The sequence below is a fragment of the Salvelinus fontinalis genome, chromosome 1, assembly GCF_029448725.1.
Source record: "Salvelinus fontinalis isolate EN_2023a chromosome 1, ASM2944872v1, whole genome shotgun sequence".
In the NCBI taxonomy this organism is placed as follows: Eukaryota; Metazoa; Chordata; class Actinopteri; order Salmoniformes; family Salmonidae; genus Salvelinus; species Salvelinus fontinalis.
The window spans coordinates 11576011-11602035 of NC_074665.1; the positions used below are offsets into that span (position 1 = coordinate 11576011).

Here is a 26025-nt window from a genome sequence, read left to right on the forward strand (position 1 = left end):
CTGTCTCATGCAGTCAACACCAGGTTGCATACGCTTACTTCTCATATTAATGCACACATCCAATCAGGTGACAGACCAGTTAACTAGGCCTAAGACCCCTAGACTTAGCAATTGTAACAATATTAGCAGGCTAGTTAATAGATTTTGTAACACATAAAGTTTTAAGCCCCTCCCTCTTTGTCTATAAAGTCAATTTTTTTTGTTAAACATACACAGTAATACACTTTGGATAAAGTTGATTTGATTCAATATGTTGTATCATTTTGTCTGCACCGTCTGTACCAACAGTAGCACCACATGTTGCCTTGGCTGCTAATCTATCCTGTGTGTTTGGTCACGGCCACTCCTGCAGCTCCTGCAGTGCGTTTGTAGATCCATTGGACCACACAGAGATCCCATTAGTGTCAAATACTGTTGATGAGGCCCTCTTACTGTGAGTTAACCACCCACATAAAACTGTCACTGAACCTGTAGCACCAGACATGGATCAATATTGCACGCTTTACCACGAAATGTGTTTGTGTGTGTGTGGATGTTTGTGTGGGCGTAGGTGTTTGAGTTTGCATGCATTCATTCACGTAAGTGTGTGCGTTCCCCTCCTGGACTACAAAGTTAAAATAGCTCTCCCTTGTCTTATCTTGATTGGCTGGGAGAATGCCGGGCGGAGAAGGGGGGGGGCAGGCTGATGGGTGAGGAGCCACAGACGCTCTGTCGCTTTCAGGTCACCAGGGAGTACAGACAACAGAACCCCCGCAGGAGACAGTCTTTATCAAATACAAAGAAGCCGATGATAACTTAACTATACACCTGAGGGACAGAGGACAACTTTACAAACTCACGTGACTAGATCAGAGGACAACTTTATGAAATACTGAAACTAGGAGAGACGTTGAGATCTTTACTAGACTGATCACATCTGGAAAAGGACTGTCGTTGAAATCCTCAAAGAAACGAAGAAGTGACTGGATATCTTAACAAAACACCTGTCAATCAAGAGAATACCACCTTTAACTCCCTAAACATTGAAGCTTTAAGGAAAGATTTACCTTCAGAATATCAACCACAACTAAAAGAAGTGAAACTCAGATCCGAAACAGGAGAGAAGCAGGCTCCATTTCTACCAGGCAGTTAAAGAGATTAACCTTAACGAATCACAAATCATATTTAGCTGAAAAAACCCACCGTTGCAAGAGGAGCCTACATAGAAGAGAGGACACTGCTTTTGGAAAATCTGCTTAGAAGCCAAATCAAATGATAAAAATTTTTACCTAAAAACCTAGCACTGAGATCCTACACGGTGAATCAGCTTCATTAAGCACATCAAACATAATAATCTTTACCTGGAAAACCACAGTGGTGAAAAGACCATTTAGAGGAGAGGCTTGTGTCCATGTGGAGTGTATGTGTAGACCTAGGACAAGGACGACTGTGAAGAAGGCATCGATGGCAGGCGGATCCAGGAAGTGCCATCCAGCTTGTATGTAAACAAAGTGCCATGCCCATGCTACGACCGGCCTGGCACAGAGGAGGGTGGGCACTAGGGAGTACCACAGTCTCTCCCTTACTCATACTGCTCCTCTCCAGTCTGCAGGTAAAATGGTCACCAGTTTTGGAACCATGTGACATCTTCCTAACAACTCGTCCTACTTGTTTCCTCTGTCAGCTCTCAAAGAACGGCCAGTAAAAAATATACATATAGAATATTCTGTCAAATATGGCCAAAATAATATTCTGTAAAATATTGCAAAAATAATATTCGGTAAAATGTGGCAAAAATAATATTCTGTAAAACAAAAAAGAAGTGTGATAAAGTAATCTCACAAATAATCCAATTTGACAACAGAGAAACATAGATTTCAGTTTATCCACTATCTGATTTAGGTGAGAGGATGAGTTGCTACTGTTGGACTGTAAAACCCATAAACTATCTTACTGACTCAGTGAGATGATAAGCCCTGAATTTATGGTACTTAATACATTTTTTACAGATATGCAACTGGGATAGGCAAGAACACTGGAGTTGCTTAGCAATGTGGCTATATGATAATGTACTGGCTTGTATGGCATGATGATCATATGGCCATAGATATCACTCCAGACATGAATATTAACACAAAATCTGCTGTATACCAGAGCAGCCAGAAACGGACATACAGTATACAGCACCTGCTGTGGAATGCACGACAAAGCATGATTCTATCAGGGTAACTCCTAAAACTCTGCTTACTGTAAATACATCCCTTAAAGGACATGTTCACCCATTTTGAATGTTATATTGTTTTTGTGCATCTCTGAGTGATGTTATATCGATTCCCTGGGTCATTTCATGTTTTCATGTGTATCTGAGTTATTGGCGTTCAAGCAGGCAGAGATCCGTCCGGTATGACGTAGCACTGTGATGAAGTAGATCTCACTACACTGGAAGTTAATAGGAATACGAGTTTTAGATAGTTAAAGCATCTATCATACATGTCAGATTCTAATACTGGCCGATGTCATAACGTGGTAGGTTGTCTTCTCTCGAATGAGCCATTGATCATATTTTCGCGATATTCCGACCTCAAGAAATGTCTTCTTTAACGGAGGGTCTAGTACATTTTTCCTATTTGTCTCTCTCTTTAGTCCAGGCTGCTTTGCATGGTGCCATTTCCAGAGATATTACAGAAAGGAGATAAGAATCAAATGAATGAAGCAAGGTATGACGCCCCACCCAGCAGGCTTTCGACCAATCGCGTTCACGTTGTCATGCTGCGTCACGTGGTTGCTAAGCTAATCATCAAGCAATCCCTTCTCAAAGTCAGGTTATATATCGAGAAACGTGCCTCTTTTCCTCAAAAGTACGTAATGTCACGATACCAAAGCTATACGATACTACAGATAGCAAGTTAATTATCTCACATCTCAGATAATATTTGTAATGTTGTATTTCTTGTTGATGAAATTTGTGCTAATGTTGGGTTTTTGAGCTGACGCCCAATAGACTCCCATTCCCTCCTTGAAGGAGAGCGCTCCTTGTCCCAGAATTGCCTAAAATTCACCGGGCGTCCCATTGACGTAGAATGGGCAACGTTTCCCATCGCCTCAAAATGTATATCTGCAGTTGGGAATGTTAGGGTACACTCTGTGAGGAACATCAATCTGCAGGTTGAACATGGTGAGATTGTAGACTCCTAAATTGATAGTGCAGTTTGTTTAGGCCAATTTACAGTTAACTAGCTACATTACATGCTGATATTGTCTTTGGTATTATTGTGTGTAGCTACGTTTGCTAGCTAGCTACCTAGCTATCTAACTAACTAGCCAGCCCATAGAGAGAGCATTGCGTTGTGGATTTTGTAGTCAACTTTGGTTGTAACAGATTTCTACAACGATTTGGTAGGAGACAGACAAACTGGTGGTAGGAAACAGACAACCTGGTGGTAGGAAACAGACAACCTGGTGGAAGGAGACAGACAACCTGGTGGAAGGAGACAGACAACCTGGTGGAAGGAGACAGACAACCTGGTGGTAGGAAACAGACAACCTGAAGGTAGGAGAAAGACAACCTGGTGGTAGGAAACAGACAACCTGGTGGTAGGAAACAGACAACCTGGTGGTAGGAAATAGACAACCTGAAGGTAGGAGACAGACAACCTGGTGGTAGGAGACAGACAACCTGGTGGTAGGAAACAGACAACCTGGTGGTAGGAAACAGACAACCTGGTGGAAGGAAACAGACAACCTGGTGGTAGGAAACAGACAACCTGGTGGTAGGAAACAGACAACCTGGTGGTAGGAAACAGACAACCTGGTGGTAGGAAATAGACAACCTGAAGGTAGGAGACAGACAACCTGGTGGTAGGAGACAGACAACCTGGTGGTAGGAAACAGACAACCTGGTGGTAGGAAACAGACAACCTGGTGGAAGGAAACAGACAACCTGGTGGTAGGAAACAGACAACCTGGTGGTAGGAAACAGACAACCTGGTGGTAGGAAACAGACAACCTGGTGGAAGGAAACAGACAACCTGGTGGTAGGAAACAGACAACCTGGTGGTAGGAAACAGACAACCTGGTGGAAGGAAACAGACAACCTGGTGGAAGGAAACAGACAACCTGGTGGTAGGAAACAGACAACCTGGTAGTAGGAAACAGACAACCTGGTGGAAGGAAACAGACAACCTGGTGGTAGGAAACAGACAACCTGGTAGTAGGAAACAGACAACCTGGTGGTAGGAAACAGACAACCTGGTGGCAGGAAACAGACAACCTGGTGGTAGGAGACAGACAACCTGGTGGTAGGAAACAGACAACCTGGTGGTAGGAAACAGACAACCTGGTGGTAGGAAACAGACAACCTGGTGGTAGGAGAAAGACAACCTGGTGGTAGGAAACAGACAACCTGGTGGTAGGAATCAGACAACCTGGTGGTAGGAAACAGACAACCTGGTGGAAGGAAACAGACAACCTGGTGGTAGGAGACAGACAACCTGGTGGTAGGAGATAGTCAACCTGGTGGTAGGAAACAGACAACCTGAGGGTATGTGATAGTCAACCTGGTGGTAGGAATCAGACAACCTGGTGGTAGGAGACAGACAACCTGGTGGTAGGAAACAGACAACCTGGTGGTAGGAAACAGACAACCTGGTGGTAGGAGACAGACAACCTGAAGGTAGGAAACAGACAACCTGGTGGAAGGAGACAGACAACCTGGTGGTAGGAAACAGACAACCTGGTGGTAGGAGACAGACAACCTAAAAGTAGGAGACAGACAACCTGAAGGTATGTGATAGTCAACCTGGTGGTAGGAATCAGACAACCTGGTGGTAGGAGACAGACAACCTGGTGGTAGGAAACAGACAACCTGGTGGTAGGAAACAGACAACCTGGTGGTAGGAGATAGTCAACCTGGTGTAGGAAACAGACAACCTGAGGGTAGGAAACAGACAACCTGAAGGTAGGAAACAGACAACCTGGTGGAAGGAGACAGACAACCTGGTGGTAGGAATCAGACAACGCGGTGGTAGGAGACAGACAACCTGGTGGTAGGAAACAGACAACCTGGTGGAAGGAGACAGACAACCTGGTGGAAGGAGACAGACAACCTGGTGGTAGGAAACAGACAACCTGGTGGTAGGAAACAGACAACCTGGTGGTAGGAGACAGACAACCTGGTGGTAGGAAACAGACAACCTGGTGGTAGGAGACAGACAACCTGATGGTAGGAGACAGACAACCTGGTGGTAGGAAACAGACAACCTGGTGGTAGGAGACAGACAACCTGGTGGTAGGAAACAGACACCCTGGTGGTAGGAGACAGACAACCTGATGGTAGGAGACAGACAACCTGGTGGTAGGAAACAGACAACCTGGTGGTAGGAGACAGACAACCTGGTGGTAGGAATCAGACAACGTGGTGGTAGGAGAAAGACAACCTGGTGGTAGGAAACAGACAACCTGGTGGAAGGAGACAGACAACCTGGTGGAAGGAGACAGACAACCTGGTGGTAGGAAACAGACAACCTGGTGGTAGGAAACAGACAACCTGGTGGTAGGAGACAGACAACCTGGTGGTAGGAAACAGACAACCTGGTGGTAGGAGAAAGACAACCTGGTGGTAGGAAACAGACAACCTGGTGGTAGGAGATAGTCAACCTGGTGGTAGGAAACAGACAACCTGGTGGTAGGAAACAGACAACCTGGTGGTAGGAAACAGACAACCTGGTGGTAGGAAACAGACAACCTGGTGGTAGGAGACAGACAACCTGGTGGTAGGAGATAGTCAACCTGGTGGAAGGAAACAGACAACCTGGTGGTAGGAAACAGACAACCTGGTGGTAGGAGATAGTCAACCTGGTGGAAGGAAACAGACAACCTGGTGGTAGGAAACAGACAACCTGGTGGTAGGAATCAGACAACCTGGTGGTAGGAGACAGACAACCTGGTGGTAGGAAACAGACAACCTGGTGGTAGGAAACAGACAACCTGGTGGTAGGAAACAGACAACCTGGTGGTAGGAGACAGACAACCTGGTGGTAGGAAACAGACAACCGGGTGGTAGGAGATAGTCAACCTGGTGGTAGGAAACAGACAACCTGGTGGTAGGAGATAGTCAACCTGGTGGTAGGAAACAGACAACCTGGTGGTAGGAAACAGACAACCTGGTGGTAGGAAACAGACAACCTGGTGGTAGGAAACAGACAACCTGGTGGTAGGAGATAGTCAACCTGGTGGTAAGAGATAGACAACCTGGTGGTAGGAAACAGACAACCTGGTAGTAGGAAACAGACAACCTGGTGGTAGGAAATAGACAACCTGGTGGTAGGAAACAGACAACCTGGTGGTAGGAGATAGTCAACCTGGTGGAAGGAGACAGACAACCTGGTGGTAGGAAACAGACAACCTGGTGGTAGGAAACAGACAACCTGGTGGTAGGAGACAGACAACCTGGTGGTAGGAAACAGACAACCTGGTGGTAGGAGACAGACAACCTGGTGGTAGGAAACAGACAACCTGGTGGTAGGAGACAGACAACCTGGTGGTAGGATACAGACAACCTGGTGGTAGGAGATAGTCAACCTGGTGGTAGGAAACAGACAACCTGGTGGTAGGAAACAGACAACCTGGTGGAAGGAGACAGACAACCTGGTGGTAGGAAACAGACAACCTGGTGGTAGGAAACAGACAACCTGGTGGTAGGAGATAGTCAACCTGGTGGTAGGAAACAGACAACCTGGTGGTAGGAGACAGACAACCTGGTGGTAGGAGATAGTCAACCTGGTGGTAGGAAACAGACAACCTGGTGGTAGGAAACAGACAACCTGGTGGTAGGAAACAGAAAACCTGGTGGAAGGAGACAGACAACCTGGTGGTAGGAAACAGACAACCTGGTGGTAGGAGACAGACAACCTGAAAGTAGGAGATAGTCAACCTGGTGGTAGGAAACAGACAACCTGAAGGTATGTGATAGTCAACCTGGTGGTAGGAAACAGACAACCTGAAGGTATGTGATAGTCAACCTGGTGGTAGGAGACAGACAACCTGAAAGTAGGAGATAGTCAACCTGGTGGTAGGAAACAGACAACCTGAAGGTATGTGATAGTTAACCTGGTGGTAGGAAACAGACAACCTGGTGGTAGGAAACAGACAACCTGGTGGTAGGAAACAGACAACCTGGTGGTAGGAGACAGACAACCTAAAAGTAGGAGACAGACAACCTGAAGGTATGTGATAGTCAACCTGGTGGTAGGAATCAGACAACCTGGTGGTAGGAGACAGACAACCTGGTGGTAGGAGATAGTCAACCTGGTGGTAGGAAACAGACAACCTGGTGGTAGGAAACAGACAACCTGGTGGAAGGAGACAGACAACCTGGTGGTAGGAAACAGACAACCTGGTGGTAGGAGACAGACAACCTGGTGGTAGGAAACAGACAACCTGGTGGTAGGAAACAGACAACCTGGTGGTAGGAAACAGACAACCTGGTGGTAGGAAACAGACAACCTGGTGGAAGGAGACAGACAACCTGGTGGTAGGAAACAGACAACCTGGTGGTAGGAGACAGACAACCTGAAAGTAGGAGATAGTCAACCTGGTGGTAGGAAACAGACAACCTGAAGGTATGTGATAGTCAACCTGGTGGTAGGAAACAGACAACCTGAAGGTATGTGATAGTCAACCTGGTGGTAGGAGACAGACAACCTGAAAGTAGGAGATAGTCAACCTGGTGGTAGGAAACAGACAACCTGGTGGTAGGAAACAGACAACCTGGTGGTAGGAAACAGACAACCTGGTGGTAGGAGACAGACAACCTAAAAGTAGGAGACAGACAACCTGAAGGTATGTGATAGTCAACCTGGTGGTAGGAATCAGACAACCTGGTGGTAGGAGACAGACAACCTGGTGGTAGGAAACAGACAACCTGGTGGTAGGAAACAGACAACCTGGTGGTAGGAGATAGTCAACCTGGTGTAGGAAACAGACAACCTGAGGGTAGGAAACAGACAACCTGAAGGTAGGAAACAGACAACCTGGTGGAAGGAGACAGACAACCTGGTGGTAGGAATCAGACAACGTGGTGGTAGGAGACAGACAACCTGGTGGTAGGAAACAGACAACCTGGTGGAAGGAGACAGACAACCTGGTGGAAGGAGACAGACAACCTGGTGGTAGGAAACAGACAACCTGGTGGTAGGAAACAGACAACCTGGTGGTAGGAGACAGACAACCTGGTGGTAGGAAACAGACAACCTGGTGGTAGGAGACAGACAACCTGATGGTAGGAGACAGACAACCTGGTGGTAGGAAACAGACAACCTGGTGGTAGGAGACAGACAACCTGGTGGTAGGAAACAGACACCCTGGTGGTAGGAGACAGACAACCTGATGGTAGGAGACAGACAACCTGGTGGTAGGAAACAGACAACCTGGTGGTAGGAGACAGACAACCTGGTGGTAGGAATCAGACAACGTGGTGGTAGGAGAAAGACAACCTGGTGGTAGGAAACAGACAACCTGGTGGAAGGAGACAGACAACCTCGTGGAAGGAGACAGACAACCTGGTGGTAGGAAACAGACAACCTGGTGGTAGGAAACAGACAACCTGGTGGTAGGAGACAGACAACCTGGTGGTAGGAAACAGACAACCTGGTGGTAGGAGAAAGACAACCTGGTGGTAGGAAACAGACAACCTGGTGGTAGGAGATAGTCAACCTGGTGGTAGGAAACAGACAACCTGGTGGTAGGAAACAGACAACCTGGTGGTAGGAAACAGACAACCTGGTGGTAGGAAACAGACAACCTGGTGGTAGGAGACAGACAACCTGGTGGTAGGAGATAGTCAACCTGGTGGAAGGAAACAGACAACCTGGTGGTAGGAAACAGACAACCTGGTGGTAGGAGATAGTCAACCTGGTGGAAGGAAACAGACAACCTGGTGGTAGGAAACAGACAACCTGGTGGTAGGAATCAGACAACCTGGTGGTAGGAGACAGACAACCTGGTGGTAGGAAACAGACAACCTGGTGGTAGGAAACAGACAACCTGGTGGTAGGAAACAGACAACCTGGTGGTAGGAGACAGACAACCTGGTGGTAGGAAACAGACAACCGGGCGGTAGGAGATAGTCAACCTGGTGGTAGGAAACAGACAACCTGGTGGTAGGAGATAGTCAACCTGGTGGTAGGAAACAGACAACCTGGTGGTAGGAGATAGTCAACCTGGTTGTAGGAAACAGACAACCTGGTGGTAGGAAACAGACAACCTGGTGGTAGGAGATAGTCAACCTGGTGGTAGGAAACAGACAACCTGAAGGTAGGAAACAGACAACCTGGTGGTAGGAAACAGACAACCTGGTGGTAGGAAACAGACAACCTGGTGGTAGGAGATAGTCAACCTGGTGGTAAGAGATAGACAACCTGGTGGTAGGAAACAGACAACCTGGTAGTAGGAAACAGACAACCTGGTGGTAGGAAATAGACAACCTGGTGGTAGGAAACAGACAAAATGGTGGTAGGAAACAGACAACCTGGTGGAAGGAGACAGACAACCTGGTGGTAGGAAACAGACAACCTGGTGGTAGGAAACAGACAACCTGGTGGTAGGAAACAGACAACCTGGTGGTAGGAGACAGACAACCTGGTGGTAGGAGATAGTCAACCTGGTGGTAGGAAACAGACAACCTGGTGGTAGGAGACAGACAACCTGGTGGTAGGAGACAGACAACCTGGTGGTAGGAGACAGACAACCTGGTGGTAGGAAACAGACAACCTGGTGGTAGGAGACAGACAACCTGGTGGTAGGAAACAGACAACCTGGTGGTAGGAGACAGACAACCTGGTGGTAGGAGACAGACAACCTGGTGGTAGGAGATAGTCAACCTGGTGGTAGGAAACAGACAACCTGGTGGTAGGAAACAGACAACCTGGTGGAAGGAGACAGACAACCTGGTGGTAGGAAACAGACAACCTGGTGGTAGGAAACAGACAACCTGGTGGTAGGAGATAGTCAACCTGGTGGTAGGAGACAGACAACCTGGTGGTAGGAGACAGACAACCTGGTGGTAGGAGATAGTCAACCTGGTGGTAGGAAACAGACAACCTGGTGGTAGGAAACAGACAACCTGGTGGTAGGAAACAGACAACCTGGTGGTAGGAAACAGACAACCTGGTGGTAGGAAACAGACAACCTGGTGGTAGGAAACAGACAACCTGGTGGTAGGAGACAGACAACCTGGTGGTAGGAGACAGACAACCTGGTGGTAGGAGATAGTCAACCTGGTGGTAGGAAACAGACAACCTGGTGGTAGGAAACAGACAACCTGGTGGAAGGAGACAGACAACCTGGTGGTAGGAAACAGACAACCTGGTGGTAGGAGACAGACAACCTGGTGGTAGGAAACAGACAACCTGGTGGTAGGAAACAGACAACCTGGTGGTAGGAAACAGACAACCTGGTGGTAGGAAACAGACAACCTGGTGGAAGGAGACAGACAACCTGGTGGTAGGAAACAGACAACCTGGTGGTAGGAGACAGACAACCTGAAAGTAGGAGATAGTCAACCTGCTGGTAGGAAACAGACAACCTGAAGGTATGTGATAGTCAACCTGGTGGTAGGAAACAGACAACCTGAAGGTATGTGATAGTCAACCTGGTGGTAGGAGACAGACAACCTGAAAGTAGGAGATAGTCAACCTGGTGGTAGGAAACAGACAACCTGAAGGTATGTGATAGTCAACCTGGTGGTAGGAGACAGACAACCTGAAAGTAGGAGATAGTCAACCTGGTGGTAGGAAACAGACAACCTGAAGGTATGTGATAGTTAACCTGGTGGTAGGAAACAGACAACCTGGTGGTAGGAAACAGACAACCTGGTGGTAGGAAACAGACAACCTGGTGGTAGGAAACAGACAACCTGGTGGTAGGAGATAGTCAACCTGGTGGTAGGAAACAGACAACCTGGTGGTAGGAGATAGTCAACCTGGTTGTAGGAAACAGACAACCTGGTGGTAGGAAACAGACAACCTGGTGGTAGGAGATAGTCAACCTGGTGGTAGGAGACAGACAACCTGGTGGTAGGAAACAGACAACCTGGTGGAAGGAAACAGACAACCTGGTGGTAGGAAACAGACAACCTGGTGGTAGGAGATAGTCAACCTGGTGGTAGGAAACAGACAACCTGGTGGTAGGAGATAGTCAACCTGGTGGTAGGAAACAGACAACCTGGTGGTAGGAGATAGTCAACCTGGTGGTAAGAGATAGACAACCTGGTGATAGGAAACAGACAACCTGGTAGTAGGAAACAGACAACCTGGTGGTAGGAAATAGACAACCTGGTGGTAGGAAACAGACAACCTGGTGGTAGGAAACAGACAACCTGGTGGTAGGAGATAGTCAACCTGGTGGTAGGAAACAGACAACCTGAAGGTAGGAAACAGACAACCTGGTGGTAGGAAACAAACAACCTGGTGGTAGGAGATAGTCAACCTGGTGGTAGGAGACAGACAACCTGGTGGTAGGAAACAGACAACCTGGTGGTAGGAGATAGTCAACCTGGTGGTAGGAAACAGACAACCTGGTGGTAGGAAACAGACAACCTGGTGGTAGGAGACAGACAACCTGGTGGTAGGAAACAGACAACCTGGTGGTAGGAGATAGTCAACCTGGTGGTAAGAGATAGACAACCTGGTGATAGGAAACAGACAACCTGGTAGTAGGAAACAGACAACCTGGTGGTAGGAAATAGACAACCTGGTGGTAGGAAACAGACAACCTGGTGGTAGGAAACAGACAACCTGGTGGAAGGAGACAGACAACCTGGTGGTAGGAAACAGACAACCTGGTGGTAGGAAACAGACAACCTGGTGGTAGGAAACAAACAACCTGGTGGTAGGAGACAGACAACCTGGTGGTAGGAGATAGTCAACCTGGTGGTAGGAAACAGACAACCTGGTGGTAGGAGACAGACAACCTGGTGGTAGGAGACAGACAACCTGGTGGTAGGAGACAGACAACCTGGTGGTAGGAAACAGACAACCTGGTGGTAGGAGACAGACAACCTGGTGGTAGGAAACAGACAACCTGGTGGTAGGAGACAGACAACCTGGTGGTAGGAGACAGACAACCTGGTGGTAGGAGATAGTCAACCTGGTGGTAGGAAACAGACAACCTGGTGGTAGGAAACAGACAACCTGGTGGAAGGAGACAGACAACCTGGTGGTAGGAAACAGACAACCTGGTGGTAGGAAACAGACAACCTGGTGGTAGGAGATAGTCAACCTGGTGGTAGGAGACAGACAACCTGGTGGTAGGAGACAGACAACCTGGTGGTAGGAGATAGTCAACCTGGTGGTAGGAAACAGACAACCTGGTGGTAGGAAACAGACAACCTGGTGGTAGGAAACAGACAACCTGGTGGTAGGATACAGACAACCTGGTGGTAGGAGACAGACAACCTGGTGGTAGGAGACAGACAACCTGGTGGTAGGAGATAGTCAACCTGGTGGTAGGAAACAGACAACCTGGTGGTAGGAGATAGTCAACCTGGTGGTAGGAGACAGACAACCTGGTGGTAGGAGATAGTCAACCTGGTGGTAGGAGACAGACAACCTGGTGGTAGGAGACAGACAACCTGGTGGTAGGAGATAGTCAACCTGGTGGTAGGAAACAGACAACCTGGTGGTAGGAAACAGACAACCTGGTGGTAGGAAACAGACAACCTGGTGGTAGGAGACAGACAACCTGGTGGTAGGAGACAGACAACCTGGTGGTAGGAGATAGTCAACCTGGTGGTAGGAAACAGACAACCTGGTGGTAGGAAACAGACAACCTGGTGGAAGGAGACAGACAACCTGGTGGTAGGAAACAGACAACCTGATGGTAGGAGACAGACAACCTGGTGGTAGGAAACAGACAACCTGGTGGTAGGAAACAGACAACCTGGTGGTAGGAAACAGACAACCTGGTGGTAGGAAACAGACAACCTGGTGGAAGGAGACAGACAACCTGGTGGTAGGAAACAGACAACCTGGTGGTAGGAGATAGTCAACCTGGTGGTAGGAAACAGACAACCTGGTGGTAGGAAACAGACAACCTGGTGGAAGGAGACAGACAACCTGGTGGTAGGAAACAGACAACCTGGTGGTAGGAGACAGACAACCTGAAAGTAGGAGATAGTCAACCTGGTGGTAGGAAACAGACAACCTGAAGGTATGTGATAGTCAACCTGGTGGTAGGAAACAGACAACCTGAAGGTATGTTATAGTCAACCTGGTGGTAGGAGACAGACAACCTGAAAGTAGGAGATAGTCAACCTGGTGGTAGGAAACAGACAACCTGAAGGTATGTGATAGTCAACCTGGTGGTAGGAGACAGACAACCTGAAAGTAGGAGATAGTCAACCTGGTGGTAGGAAACAGACAACCTGAAGGTATGTGATAGTCAACCTGGTGGTAGGAAACAGACAACCTGGTGGTAGGAAACAGACAACCTGGTGGTAGGAAACAGACAACCTGGTGGTAGGAAACAGACAACCTGGTGGTAGGAGATAGTCAACCTGGTGGTAGGAAACAGACAACCTGGTGGTAGGAGATAGTCAACCTGGTTGTAGGAAACAGACAACCTGGTGGTAGGAAACAGACAACCTGGTGGTAGGAGATAGTCAACCTGGTGGTAGGAGACAGACAACCTGGTGGTAGAAAACAGACAACCTGGTGGAAGGAAACAGACAACCTGGTGGTAGGAAACAGACAACCTGGTGGTAGGAGATAGTCAACCTGGTGGTAGGAAACAGACAACCTGGTGGTAGGAGATAGTCAACCTGGTGGTAGGAAACAGACAACCTGGTGGTATGAGATAGTCAACCTGGTGGAAGGAAACAGACAACCTGGTGGTAGGAAACAGACAACCTGGTGGTAGGAGATAGTCAACCTGGTGGTAGGAAACAGACAACCTGAAGGTAGGAAACAGACAACCTGGTGGTAGGAAACAAACAACCTGGTGGTAGGAGATAGTCAACCTGGTGGTAGGAGACAGACAACCTGGTGGTAGGAAACAGACAACCTGGTGGTAGGAGATAGTCAACCTGGTGGTAGGAAACAGACAACCTGGTGGTAGGAAACAGACAACCTGGTGGTAGGAGACAGACAACCTGGTGGTAGGAAACAGACAACCTGGTGGTAGGAAACAGACAACCTGGTGGAAGGAGACAGACAACCTGGTGGTAGGAAACAGACAACCTGGTGGTAGGAGACAGACAACCTGAAAGTAGGAGATAGTCAACCTGGTGGTAGGAAACAGACAACCTGAAGGTATGTGATAGTCAACCTGGTGGTAGGAAACAGACAACCTGAAGGTATGTTATAGTCAACCTGGTGGTAGGAGACAGACAACCTGAAAGTAGGAGATAGTCAACCTGGTGGTAGGAAACAGACAACCTGAAGGTATGTGATAGTCAACCTGGTGGTAGGAGACAGACAACCTGGTGGTAGGAGATAGTCAACCTGGTGGTAGGAGACAGACAACCTGGTGGTAGAAAACAGACAACCTGGTGGAAGGAAACAGACAACCTGGTGGTAGGAGATAGTCAACCTGGTGGTAGGAGACAGACAACCTGGTGGTAGAAAACAGACAACCTGGTGGAAGGAAACAGACAACCTGGTGGTAGGAAACAGACAACCTGGTGGTAGGAGATAGTCAACCTGGTGGTAGGAAACAGACAACCTGGTGGTAGGAGATAGTCAACCTGGTGGTAGGAAACAGACAACCTGGTGGTATGAGATAGTCAACCTGGTGGAAGGAAACAGACAACCTGGTGGTAGGAAACAGACAACCTGGTGGTAGGAGATAGTCAACCTGGTGGTAGGAAACAGACAACCTGAAGGTAGGAAACAGACAACCTGGTGGTAGGAAACAAACAACCTGGTGGTAGGAGATAGTCAACCTGGTGGTAGGAGACAGACAACCTGGTGGTAGGAAACAGACAACCTGGTGGTAGGAGATAGTCAACCTGGTGGTAGGAAACAGACAACCTGGTGGTAGGAAACAGACAACCTGGTGGTAGGAGACAGACAACCTGGTGGTAGGAAACAGACAACCTGGTGGTAGGAGATAGTCAACCTGGTGGTAGGAAACAGACAACCTGGTGGTAGGAGATAGTCAACCTGGTGGTAGGAGACAGACAACCTGAAGGTAGGAAACAGACAACCTGAAGGTAGGAAACAGACAACCTGAAGGTAGGAAACAGACAACCTGAAGGTAGGAAACAGACAACCGGGTGGTAGGAAACAGACAACCGGCTGGTAGGAAATAGTCAACCTGGTGGTAGGAAACAGACAACCTGGTGGTAGGAGATAGTCAACCTGGTGGTAGGAGATGTATTGTGGTGGTGTGTATTGGGACTAGAGTGGGTCATTGAAGTGTTAGACAGCCAGAGAGCTCTTATAGGATCGAGGAACAGTTGGTGGTGTGTAGGGGGATAGAATGGACAGGCACAGGGAGGATACACAGCTCAAACATTGAGATATGTACCCCTACTGGAGAGTGAAGGCAAGGCAGGGAATGTTAGTCAGAGATAGAGTACCAAACATAGAAATAGAATCCATTGGATGTTACTACACCCCACCCGTGGAACGACAGATACTAAATGGGAATCTTTGATTCTCTGTTTACCTTTAAAAAGGAAGAGAAGGGTTGGTATGTCACTAGAATCAGAAGAGAAGGGTTGGTCTGTCACTAGAATCAGAAGAGAAGGGTTGGTCTGTCACTAGAATCAGAAGAGAAGGTTTGGTCTGTCACTAGAATCAGAAGAGAAGGGCTGGTCTGTCACTAGAATCAGAAGAGAAGGGCTGGTCTGTCACTAGAATCAGAAGAGAAGGGTTGGTCTGTCACTAGAATCAGAAGAGAAGGATTGGTATATCACTAGAATCAGTAGGGTTAGTATGTTACTAGAATCAGAAGGGTTGGTCTGTCACTAGAATCAGAAGGGTTGGTCTGTCACAAGAATCAGAAGAGAAGGGTTGGTCTGTCACTAGAATCAGAAGGGTTGGTCTATCACTAGAATCAAAAGAGAAGGATTGGTAAGTCACTAGAATCAGAAGGGTTGGTAACTCACTAGAATGAGATGAGAATAGTTGGTATGTCACTAGAATCAGAAGGGTTGGTCTGTCTCTAGAATCAGAAGAGGAGGGTTGGTCTGTCACTAGAATTGGAAGAGAATGGCTGGTATGTCACTAGAATCAGAAGAGAAGGTTTGGTCTGTCACTGGAATCAGAAGAGAAGGGTTGGTCTGTCACTAGAATTGGAAGAGAAGGGTTGGTATGTCACTAGAATCAGAAAATAAGGGTTGGTCTGTCACTAGAATTAGAAAGATTGCTATGTCACTAGAATCAAAAGGGTTGGTATGTCACCAGAATCCGAAGGGTCTGTATGTCACTAGAATCAGAATGGTTGGTGTTTCACTAGAATCAGAAGGGTTGGTTTGCCACTAGAATCAGAAGGGTTGGTCTGTCACTAGAATCGTAAAATAAGTGTTGATATGTCACTAGAATCAGAAGGGTTGGTCTGTCACTATAATCAGAAGAGAAGGGTTGGTATGTTACTAGAATCAGAAGGGTTGGTTTGTCACTAGAATCAGAAGGGTTGGTCTGTCACTAGAATCAGAAGAGAAGGGTTGGTATGTCACTAGATTCAGGAGGGTTGGTCTGTCACTAGGATCAGAAGGGTTGGTAAGTCACTAGAATCAGATGAGAAGAGTTCGTATGTCATTAGAATCGTAAGGTTTGGTTTGTCTCCAGAATGAGATGAGAAGAGTCGGTCTGTCGCTAGAATCAGAAGGGTTGGTATGTCGTTAGAATCAGAAAGGTTGGTATGTCACTAGAATCAGAAGAGTTGGTGTGTCTCTAGAATCAGAAAAGATGGGTTGGTCTGTCTCTAGAATCAGAAGAGAGGGGTTGGCATGCCATTAGAATCAGAAGGGTTGGTCTGTCACTTGAATCAGAAGAGAAGGCTTGGTATGTCAATAGAATCAGAAGGGTTGGTCTGTCACTAGAATCAAAAGAGAAGGGTTGGTATGTCAATAGAATCAGAAGGGTTGGTCTGTCACTAGAATCAGAAGAGAAGGGTTGGTATGTCACTTGAATCAGAAAGATTGGAATGTCTCTAGAATCAGAAGGGTTGGTCTGTAACTAGAATCAGAAGAAATGGGACGGTCTTTCACAAGAATTAGAAGAGAATGGTTGGTCTATCACTAGAATCAAAAGAGAAGGTTGGGCCTCCCGAGTGAAGCAGTGGTCCAAGGCACTGCATCCCAGTGATGCGGCGTCACTACAGCCTGGAGTTCGAATCATAATTGGCTCAGCTTTGTCCTAGTTTGGGGAGGGTCTGGTCGGGGTGTGCTTTACTTGGCTCATCGCACTCTAGCGACTCCTTGTGGTGGGCCTGGTGCCAGCAGGCTGACTTCGGTCATCAGTTGAACTGTGTTTTTCTTCCGACACATTGGTGCAGCTGGCTTCTGGGTTAAGCTAGCGGATGTTAAGAAGCGCGGCTTGACGGGTCATGACTCGACGTTCGCCTCTCCCAAGCCAGTTGCGGAGTTGCAGTGATGAGACAAAATCATAATAATGAAATTGGGGAGAAAAAGGTGGTTAAAAGAACATTGCCCAAGCATGTGTTAAGAAATCTTACGTTTTAGACCAAAATCATAAAAATGCAGGTAAGAACCCAAATCTGATTTCCTTTATATTTCCAATCTTTTTTTTCTGACTGTCCACACATAGTTTTACATGTGACCTGTATCAGATTGATGTAGCATCTGAAGGAGCACACAAATGCAATGCTAATTTCCCATCTCTGTTTCTTTACATTTTGGGGTGGATGTCATGGTAACAGCTCATGTGCAATGAAACTCCTTATATTCCCAAATATTTAGCAAAAGATTTGATCTAATTGGTCGAAAGACCAATTAATCGGGTTAAATCTCTGAATTGGGCTGCTTGTGTAAATGCAGCCACATGGAAGCGGTATAAATTGGAAGTTATAAGATCAGATTCAATGTGTTTTTTTTGTTGTTGTTGCTGAAAAAATCAGATGGGTAACAGATATGCACATAATTGATGAAAGATCTGAATTGGGCTGCCTGTGTAAATGCAGCCTAACTGAGGCACTGCTGGTTAAATCTCCCAAGTTTATTTCTCCCCTCAGACTAAATGAAACCGGTACTTTTACTTCTAGTAGTTTAGACCACATGATGTTATGGGCTCGATTCAATCCGTATATCACCGAAGTTCAGCGCGTTCGCTGAGACTGCATTCACAGTTAAAGACCCAGTGCAGTCAAAAACATGATTATTCTGTGTTTTATAAACATTACCACACTGAGGTTGGAATTATACTGTGAAATTGTGAAAATTATGATCATGCCTTTTTATTGTAAGAGCTGTTTGAAAAGATCGCCTGAATTCATTTCATCCTGTTTTCGAGGGATGGAGTTTAGGTCACCAGTGATAAATGAGGTAATAGACCAATAAGGAGAGTTCCAAACCTCTCTGCCAATAACAGCTACCCCTCCCCATTCAGACCACTCCCAGACAGACAGTCCTGGAAAAATGTCTTTGCCAAGAAGCTTATTCTTTTTTTTTACATTCACGGTAAGGTACTTATTAATTGTTACCCAGAAATAATTTGATATTGACATAAAAATGGCTGCAATGGACCTTTTCACCCTGGATATGTCGGCTCAATAGGAAATTACCTTTACATTTCAATTGCGAGATAGAACTGAACTTCGGCGATGGATTGAGTTGAGCACCAGGCTTGTGAACTTACCTAAACAAACGCCTAAGACGATTGAGGTTTAGTAGTAAGATACCTCAGCATGAATTCTACTCAAACACTGCCATCTTGTGGACTCTCACTACAACCACATTCCCCCTCTGTCTTCCTGACACATTGTTGGGGCCCGGGGGTGGTAAACATTCATATTTTATCATGGCCTATTCCTTTTGGATTTTCTTATTTGACATGAAAGGTGGTGGTTCTGTGATTGATTGTATTTTATTTTCATTAGGATCCCCCATTAGCTGATGCCATGAAGCTGACACTCAAAGAGTTGATCTCTAAAAGGAATGAATATAGGGAGAACTGCACCAGGACTTTAGCAGAAAGCATCTTCTCAGGAACTGGTGAGCAGTTTGTTTTTGGCCCTGGCCACTTGCATGTATCATCGTAGCATGTTTCTGCCACAATGTGTATTGTAATTGTACTGCAGCCAGACTGTCAGTGCTGCAATTAATCTGTATGGAAATGTATTTTGAGATAAGCAGTAGCACTTTATTATTCATGTACTTTTCTGTTTGCCTCTTGCTCTGTCCTTGTTTGTCCTTTCAGGAACCTACTGTAACGGGACGGTTGACCTATTTGTGTGTTGGCCCCACTCAGCTCCTGGTAACGTGTCAGTGCCCTGCCCTTCTTACCTCCCCTGGGTCACAGAGGGTGAGACTCCAGGCGTCGTATCACACACGTTCCATATCCATTATGTCACGTGATGGCACAACATGACATAATGACATTTCTACCTAAGTAGAAAGTTAAACGTATCTTCCAACACGGTTAGCTCGTGAGCACATCTCTCCATAACCAATCTATTGGTTCCTCTTCTCTTCCTGACCCAGATGACTCCAGGAGTGTGTACAGGCAGTGTCTGTCCAATGGGAGCTGGCGACTCCAGGAGAATTCTTCGGAAGCCTGGCGGGACCAGAGAGAATGTGATGAGAAACATTTCTTTGAAGCCGAGGTGAGGGCAAAGGCTGTGAGGAAACTTTTTGGAAAAGGCCTTGTAACTGAATTGTCAAACATAAATCATATCCCAGATAAAAATCTGAATGTTCCATCGAGGTCAAAGGTCACCTCTTTTACTTTTGTTTGTCTGTGTTTTCCAGGAGGATGAGGTGTTTCGCCAAGCAGCACTGAGGGTTATCTCCATCGTCGGCTACGCTCTGTCCCTCTTCTCCCTCTCTCTGGCCACTCTCCTCATGGGCATTCTCAGGTCAGCGTCAAGGGGTCAGCGTCAAGGGTTCAACGTCAACAGCTTAGGCACATGTTGATGATGATTATGATGAATTCTACTATGGTTGGGTGATGACATGATTGAAAATTAATGACATTCTCCTTAGTCACGGCATCGAATCAAACCCTCTAGTCACTGTTCAATGTCCGTATATAATATGTAATGGATATCAGGGGAGGTAGAATAACAAGAGTACAGATGTTGTCGATCACTATAAATGACATTATAACAACTACATTGGATTGCCTATGTACTGGGCACTTATCTTAATCACATAATAACAAAATCAACTTCCATGCTAAATAGTCAGTGGTGGTTTTGAGTCAATGCCAACCTCTGTCTCTTCCAGGAAGCTCCACTGTACGAGGAACTACATCCACATGAATCTGTTTGTGTCCTTCATGATGAGAGCCATAGCCGTTTTCATAAAGGAGATCGTTTTACATGTCATGTACACCAAGCTACCCATTGACGACCCAGGGTGGAACTCATACTCCAACTCAGTGGTATTCATCTCCTGCATAGAATTTAATTAGAAATGACCTTCAGAATATTTATTTCTTATGATATATGCTCAACATGTCTAGAAAAAAATGACTTTCTTCTGAAACTCGTCAGTCTATTCTTGTTCTGAGAAATGAAGGCTATTCCATACGAGAAATTGCCAAGAAACTGAAGATCTCGTACAACGATGTGTACTACTCTCTTCACAGAACAGCCCAAACTGGCTCTAATCAGAATAGAAAGAGGAGTGGGAGGCCCTGGTGCACAATTGAGCAAGAGGACAAGTACATTAGAGTGTCTAGTTTGAGAAACAGATGCCTCACAAGTCCTCAACTGGCAGCTTCATTAAATAGTACCCACAAAACACCAGTCTCAACGTCCACATTGAAGAAAGTCTTTGTTTCTGGCCATTTTGAGCCTGTAATCAAACCCACAAATGCTGATGCTCCAGATACTCAACCATTCTACAGAAGGACAGTTTTATTGCTTCTTTAAACAGGACAACAGTTTTCAGCTGTGCTAACATAATTGCAAAATGGTTTTCTAATGATCAACTAGCCTTTTAAAATGACAAACTTGGATTAGCTAACACAACATGCCATTGGAACACAGGAGTGATGTTTGCAGATAATGGGCCTCTGTACGCCTGTAGATATTCCATAAAAAAATCTGCATTTTCCAGCTACAATAGTCATTTACAACATTAACATTGTCTACACTGTATTTCTGCAGTGTAATGTATATTTTACAAGGCAGTGTAAAGTATAAAGTTAAGGCAGTGTAATGTATATATTTAACAAGGCAGTGTAATGTATATATTTAACAAGGCAGTGTAATGTATATATTTAACAAGGAAGTGTCATTTCTAATATTGAATAGTCTCTCCTCTTCCTGTAGATAGCGGTGGTATGTAAGGCCTCCCGGATGTCCATGGAGTATTTTGTAGCCTGTAACTACTTCTGGCTCCTGGTGGAAGCCATCTTCCTCCACACTCTCCTCTTCACCGCCGTCCTCACCAAGAGACGGCTGCTCAAGAGATACATGCTCATTGGCTGGGGTAAGGTTCTAATGTTTCAAAGACATGTTCATTGGCTAGCTTAAGGCTCTAATGAAGATAGATGCACAACTACGGTAACACAATACTCTTTGTTCTTCCTAAAGGTACTCCATTCGTGTTTGTGGTGCCATGGACAGTTACCAAGGTTTTATTTGAAAATGAAGGGTAAGTATTTTTGGAGTATTTCCTCTCATTTCAACACTTCTGATCATATTTCTGTCTTTTCGCATAAAGTAATCAATCAGTAGTGATCTGTGTAATTACCCAATGTGTCTATGCTATAAACTGATACTCTAGGCCTAAATCTGGTTTGAATATCTTCTGTCCTAAGGTGCTGGGCCAATAAGGATAGATGGATCTGGTGGATAATAAGAGGTCCGATCTCTTTATCTGTGTTGGTGAGTAGCAATCAACCAGGGCCGTGCACGGACCTTGGAGAGAAAGGTGCTCTTAGTGAAAAAAAGCCCTCCCCCCCCAAAAAAAACTGTTGACTTAATTTTCTTACATTCAAAGCTAATTAAGCCAAATTAGTGTGTATATATACAGTACCAGTCAAAAGTTTGGACACAGCTACTCATGCAAGGGTTTTTCTTTATTTGTACTATTTTCTACATTGTAGAATAATAGTGAAGATATCAAAACTATGAAATAACACATATGGAATCATGTAGTAACGAAAACAGTGTTAAACAAATCAAAATATATTTTAGATTTTAGATTCTTCAAAGTAGCCACCCTTTGCCTTGTTGACAGCTTGGCACAATCTTGGCATTCTCTCATCCAGCTTCACCTGGAATGCTTTTCCAACAGTCTAGAAGGAGTTCCCACATATGCTGAGCACTTGTCGACTGCTTTTCCTTCACTCTGCAGTCCAACTCATCCCAAACCATCTCAATTGGGTTGAGGTTGGGTGATTGTGGAGGCCAGGTCATCACTCTGCTTCTTGGTCAAATAGTCCTTACTTAGCCTGGAGGAGTGTTGGGTTATTGTCCTGTTGAAAAACAAATGATAGTCCCACTAAGCGCAAACCAGATGGGACGGCATATCGCTGGAGAATTCTGTGGTAGACATGCTGGTTAAGTGTGCTTTGAATTCTACATAAATCACTGACAGTGTCACCAGCAAAGCACCCCCACACCATCACACCTCCTCTTCCATGCTTCACGGTGGGAACCACACATGCGGAGATCATCCGTTCACCTACTCTGCGTCTCACAAAGACACGGCGGTTGGAACCAAAAATCTCATATTTGGACTCTTCAGACCAAAGGACAGATTTCCACCGGTCTAATGTCCATTGCGCATGTTTCTTGGCCCAAACAAATCTCTTCTTCTTATTGGTGTCCTTTAGTAATGGTTTCTTTGCAGCAATTTGACCATGATGATTCATGCAGTCTCCTCTGAACAGTTGATGTTGAGATTGGTCTGCTCCAATCTAAAATGCAGTTAATTGATGATTTCTGAGGCCGGTAACTCAAATGAACTTATCCTCTGCAGCAAAGTCAACTCTGGGTCTTCCTTTCCTGTGGCCGTCCTGATGAGAGACAGTTTCATCATTGGGCTTGATGGTTTTTGCAACTGCACTTGAAAAGTTCTTGAAATGTTCCGCATTGACTGACCTTCATGTCTTAAAGTAATGATGGACTGTCGATTCTCTTTGCTTATTTGTGTCACACCCTGATCTGTTTCACCTGTCTTGTGCTTGTCTCCAACCCCCACCAGGTGACTCCTATTTTTCCCCTGTGTATTTATACCTGTGTTTTCTGTTTGTCTCTTGCCAGTTTTTCTTGTTATGTCAAGTCTTACCAGCATTTTGCCCATTTCTCCTGTTCTCAAGTTTTGTTTTGTAGTATTCCCTGGGTCATATCCTGAGTCGTGGTAGTACAAACTGGTCATGACTGAACCAGCAGACTCGGACCATCTCTGCAACACTGTCTCTTCACAAGGAGCCCCCATTGGAAGACATGAAGAGTTACTACATAATCTTATGGAAGGATTCCATACCTTGGCGGAACACCATGATCATGCCATCGGTGCATTGTTGGAACAATTCTGCAGACTATCTATTAGGCAGGAAGCAACAACGAAAGCCTCCCAGACTCTCAGTAACCCCGCTACTAGCGATGCTTCTTCCCAGCCTACCCCGGGTTCCCGAGAACCACGCTTACCTCCTCTGAAGCGCAACACTGTTGATGCTGGAATCTAAAGTGTGTTTCTCTCCCAGTGCTCCTTCATTTTTGAGCTACAGCCCTGTTCGTTTCTGTTGGACGATTCTAAGATAGCGTATCTTGTAATGCTGATGTCCAGGAGGGCACTCGCTTGGGCTACAGCGATGTGTGAGCTGTGGTTCACACAGCTCAGGTGGTTTTTGTCCTTGATGATCACCCATAGGCCTTTCTTTTCTGAAAAATCCCATTGCAAGCAAGCTTATAGCCTTCTGCTCCAAGAGAGAGCAAAGAGGGGCGGGCTATCAGCTGATAACGAATGTAGATTATGTAAATCAGATTGTTTCAACAGGATATCTAACTAACTAGTCTTTACCTGTGATTGGAGTTTATCCTGCTGCTGACATCTGCGTCTTAGGCCTACTAACAAATTAAAGCCTTCCATGTTTCTGACCGTGAGATGACCCATGCAACTCCAAAGGGATCCGCTTCGACACTACTGTTTGGCGCCGGTAGCTTCTCCAGGACGAGTGCAGTGCGTGTGCTCGTCTATGGGCAGGGGAAGGGGACTGATACCTAAGAATGTGACACAATGATAAATCATCCATCAAACCATATAGACTGACACACTGGGGGAATCAGTTCTCCTGAGCGTTCCAGTGATTTCTCACTGATTTCACACTGATTTTGGGATGTCTGTAAGATCAGTAGTCAGTAGAGACCAAGTGACATAGACTTCAGCCAGAACAGTGGTTGTCATATGTGGTCACAAGCATATCTATAGGGCAGAATGGTTAGGGTGCACTGATGACAATAAGATGGGGATTCTGTTCTTAAAGACACCGTTTTGACACACCAGACTAAAAACCCATGTCTTACTGTTTTACAGAAAAAAAACGTTTGATTGATTTGTGTTGCAGGTCATTTTCTACATATTCATCAAAATACTAATGTTGCTGCTCTCTAAGTTAAAAGCAGACCAAGTGAGATTCACAGACTACAGATACAGGTACTGTTGCTCAAAAGGGTGACTGATCTGTTACATGAGTAAAAACCCTAGTACTGTCTGAATGCCATAACGCCTTTCCTTTCCTCTAAGCTTGGCCAGGGCTACACTAGTCCTGATCCCTTTACTGGGAATCCACGAGGTGGTTTTCACTCTCCTGATTGACGAGTGTGTGGAGGGAAACACCCGCTATGCCAGGAACGTCATCAACCTCACCCTCAGCTCCTTCCAGGTGAGAGCTGAGAACAATGGCCGCATGTCACAACAAGAACATAACAATGTTTTATTATGTTTCCATTGATTTGTGTTCCTGTTGAGGATAGAAAAGAAAACACCCAGATCCCATTGAGAACAATATTTCAGTGTGAGAAATTAGTCCTGATAAAAATGCAATGGAAAATGAGCCAGTAGAGTAATGCCAATCATTGTCATACCTCTCTCTCAGGGACTCTTGGTTTCTGTGCTGTACTGCTTCGCCAATGGAGAGGTAGCTATCCACAAACTATCAGTTAAATGTACTGTAGTCTTAAGTGTTAGGCTAACAAATCATAATGGGAAATAATAAATAGATATAACACCAACATAAATCTGTTATCTCCAGTTCCAGGCGGAGCTGAAGAAGCACTGGCAGCTCTTCCGGTTCACTAACCACTTCCAGGTCACGCCCTGTATTGACTACCGGGACGCGCCCCTCAAACACCTGTGGAAGTGCTCCAGAGGCCGACGCTCCCATCAGAGAAAATCATATGAGGAGGAGGGTGGGCCTGCCACACACTCACACCTGCTGCAGGTGGCCTGGCAGGGGGACGGAGGAGGGGCAGTGGCAGGGTGGAGAGGAAGGGGGAGAGAAATGGGAGGATTGGAGTTCCACACCAGGAAGAGTCTGTCAGGTAGTGACGGAGAGATGACGCTGGGAGAGACCATGGAGGAGATGCTGGAGGAGAGCGAATTCTGACCTCCATCTTGTGGACCCTCCTTTTCTCTCCAGACTGATATGAACTGTTACGGGGTCTCGTCTCCTTATAGATGGAGTCATTCCTATATGATTCAAGTCCTTTGACAGACAACGGTCACTTCTTGCGTATAATAATGATGTTGTATCTTTGTACAGATTCTTTGTACATATTCTTTGTATGGTACCTTGTGTATCATTGTGTATGTGAGCAAAGTTCCATGATTTTAATACTAAATCATAAAACACACACAGTACCAGTCAAAAGTTTGGACACAGCTACTCATTCAAGGGTGTTTCTTTA

The 26025-nt window shown here is 45.9% G+C and overlaps 1 protein-coding gene across 1 annotated transcript; it reads left to right on the forward strand.

Annotated features, from left to right (window-relative positions):
- The first annotated feature begins 1501 nt into the window (after nt 1-1501).
- Nucleotides 1502-26025, forward strand: LOC129847863 (glucagon-like peptide 2 receptor). The gene is made up of 13 exons (XM_055915650.1): nt 1502-1591; nt 19039-19153; nt 19359-19463; nt 19643-19764; nt 19910-20016; nt 20387-20543; nt 21439-21598; nt 21703-21763; nt 21930-21996; nt 24684-24772; nt 24863-25001; nt 25215-25256; nt 25371-26025. The coding sequence occupies exons 1-13, from the start codon at nt 1502-1504 to the stop codon at nt 25722-25724; spliced, it is 1608 nt and encodes a 535-aa protein (XP_055771625.1). The 3' UTR covers nt 25725-26025.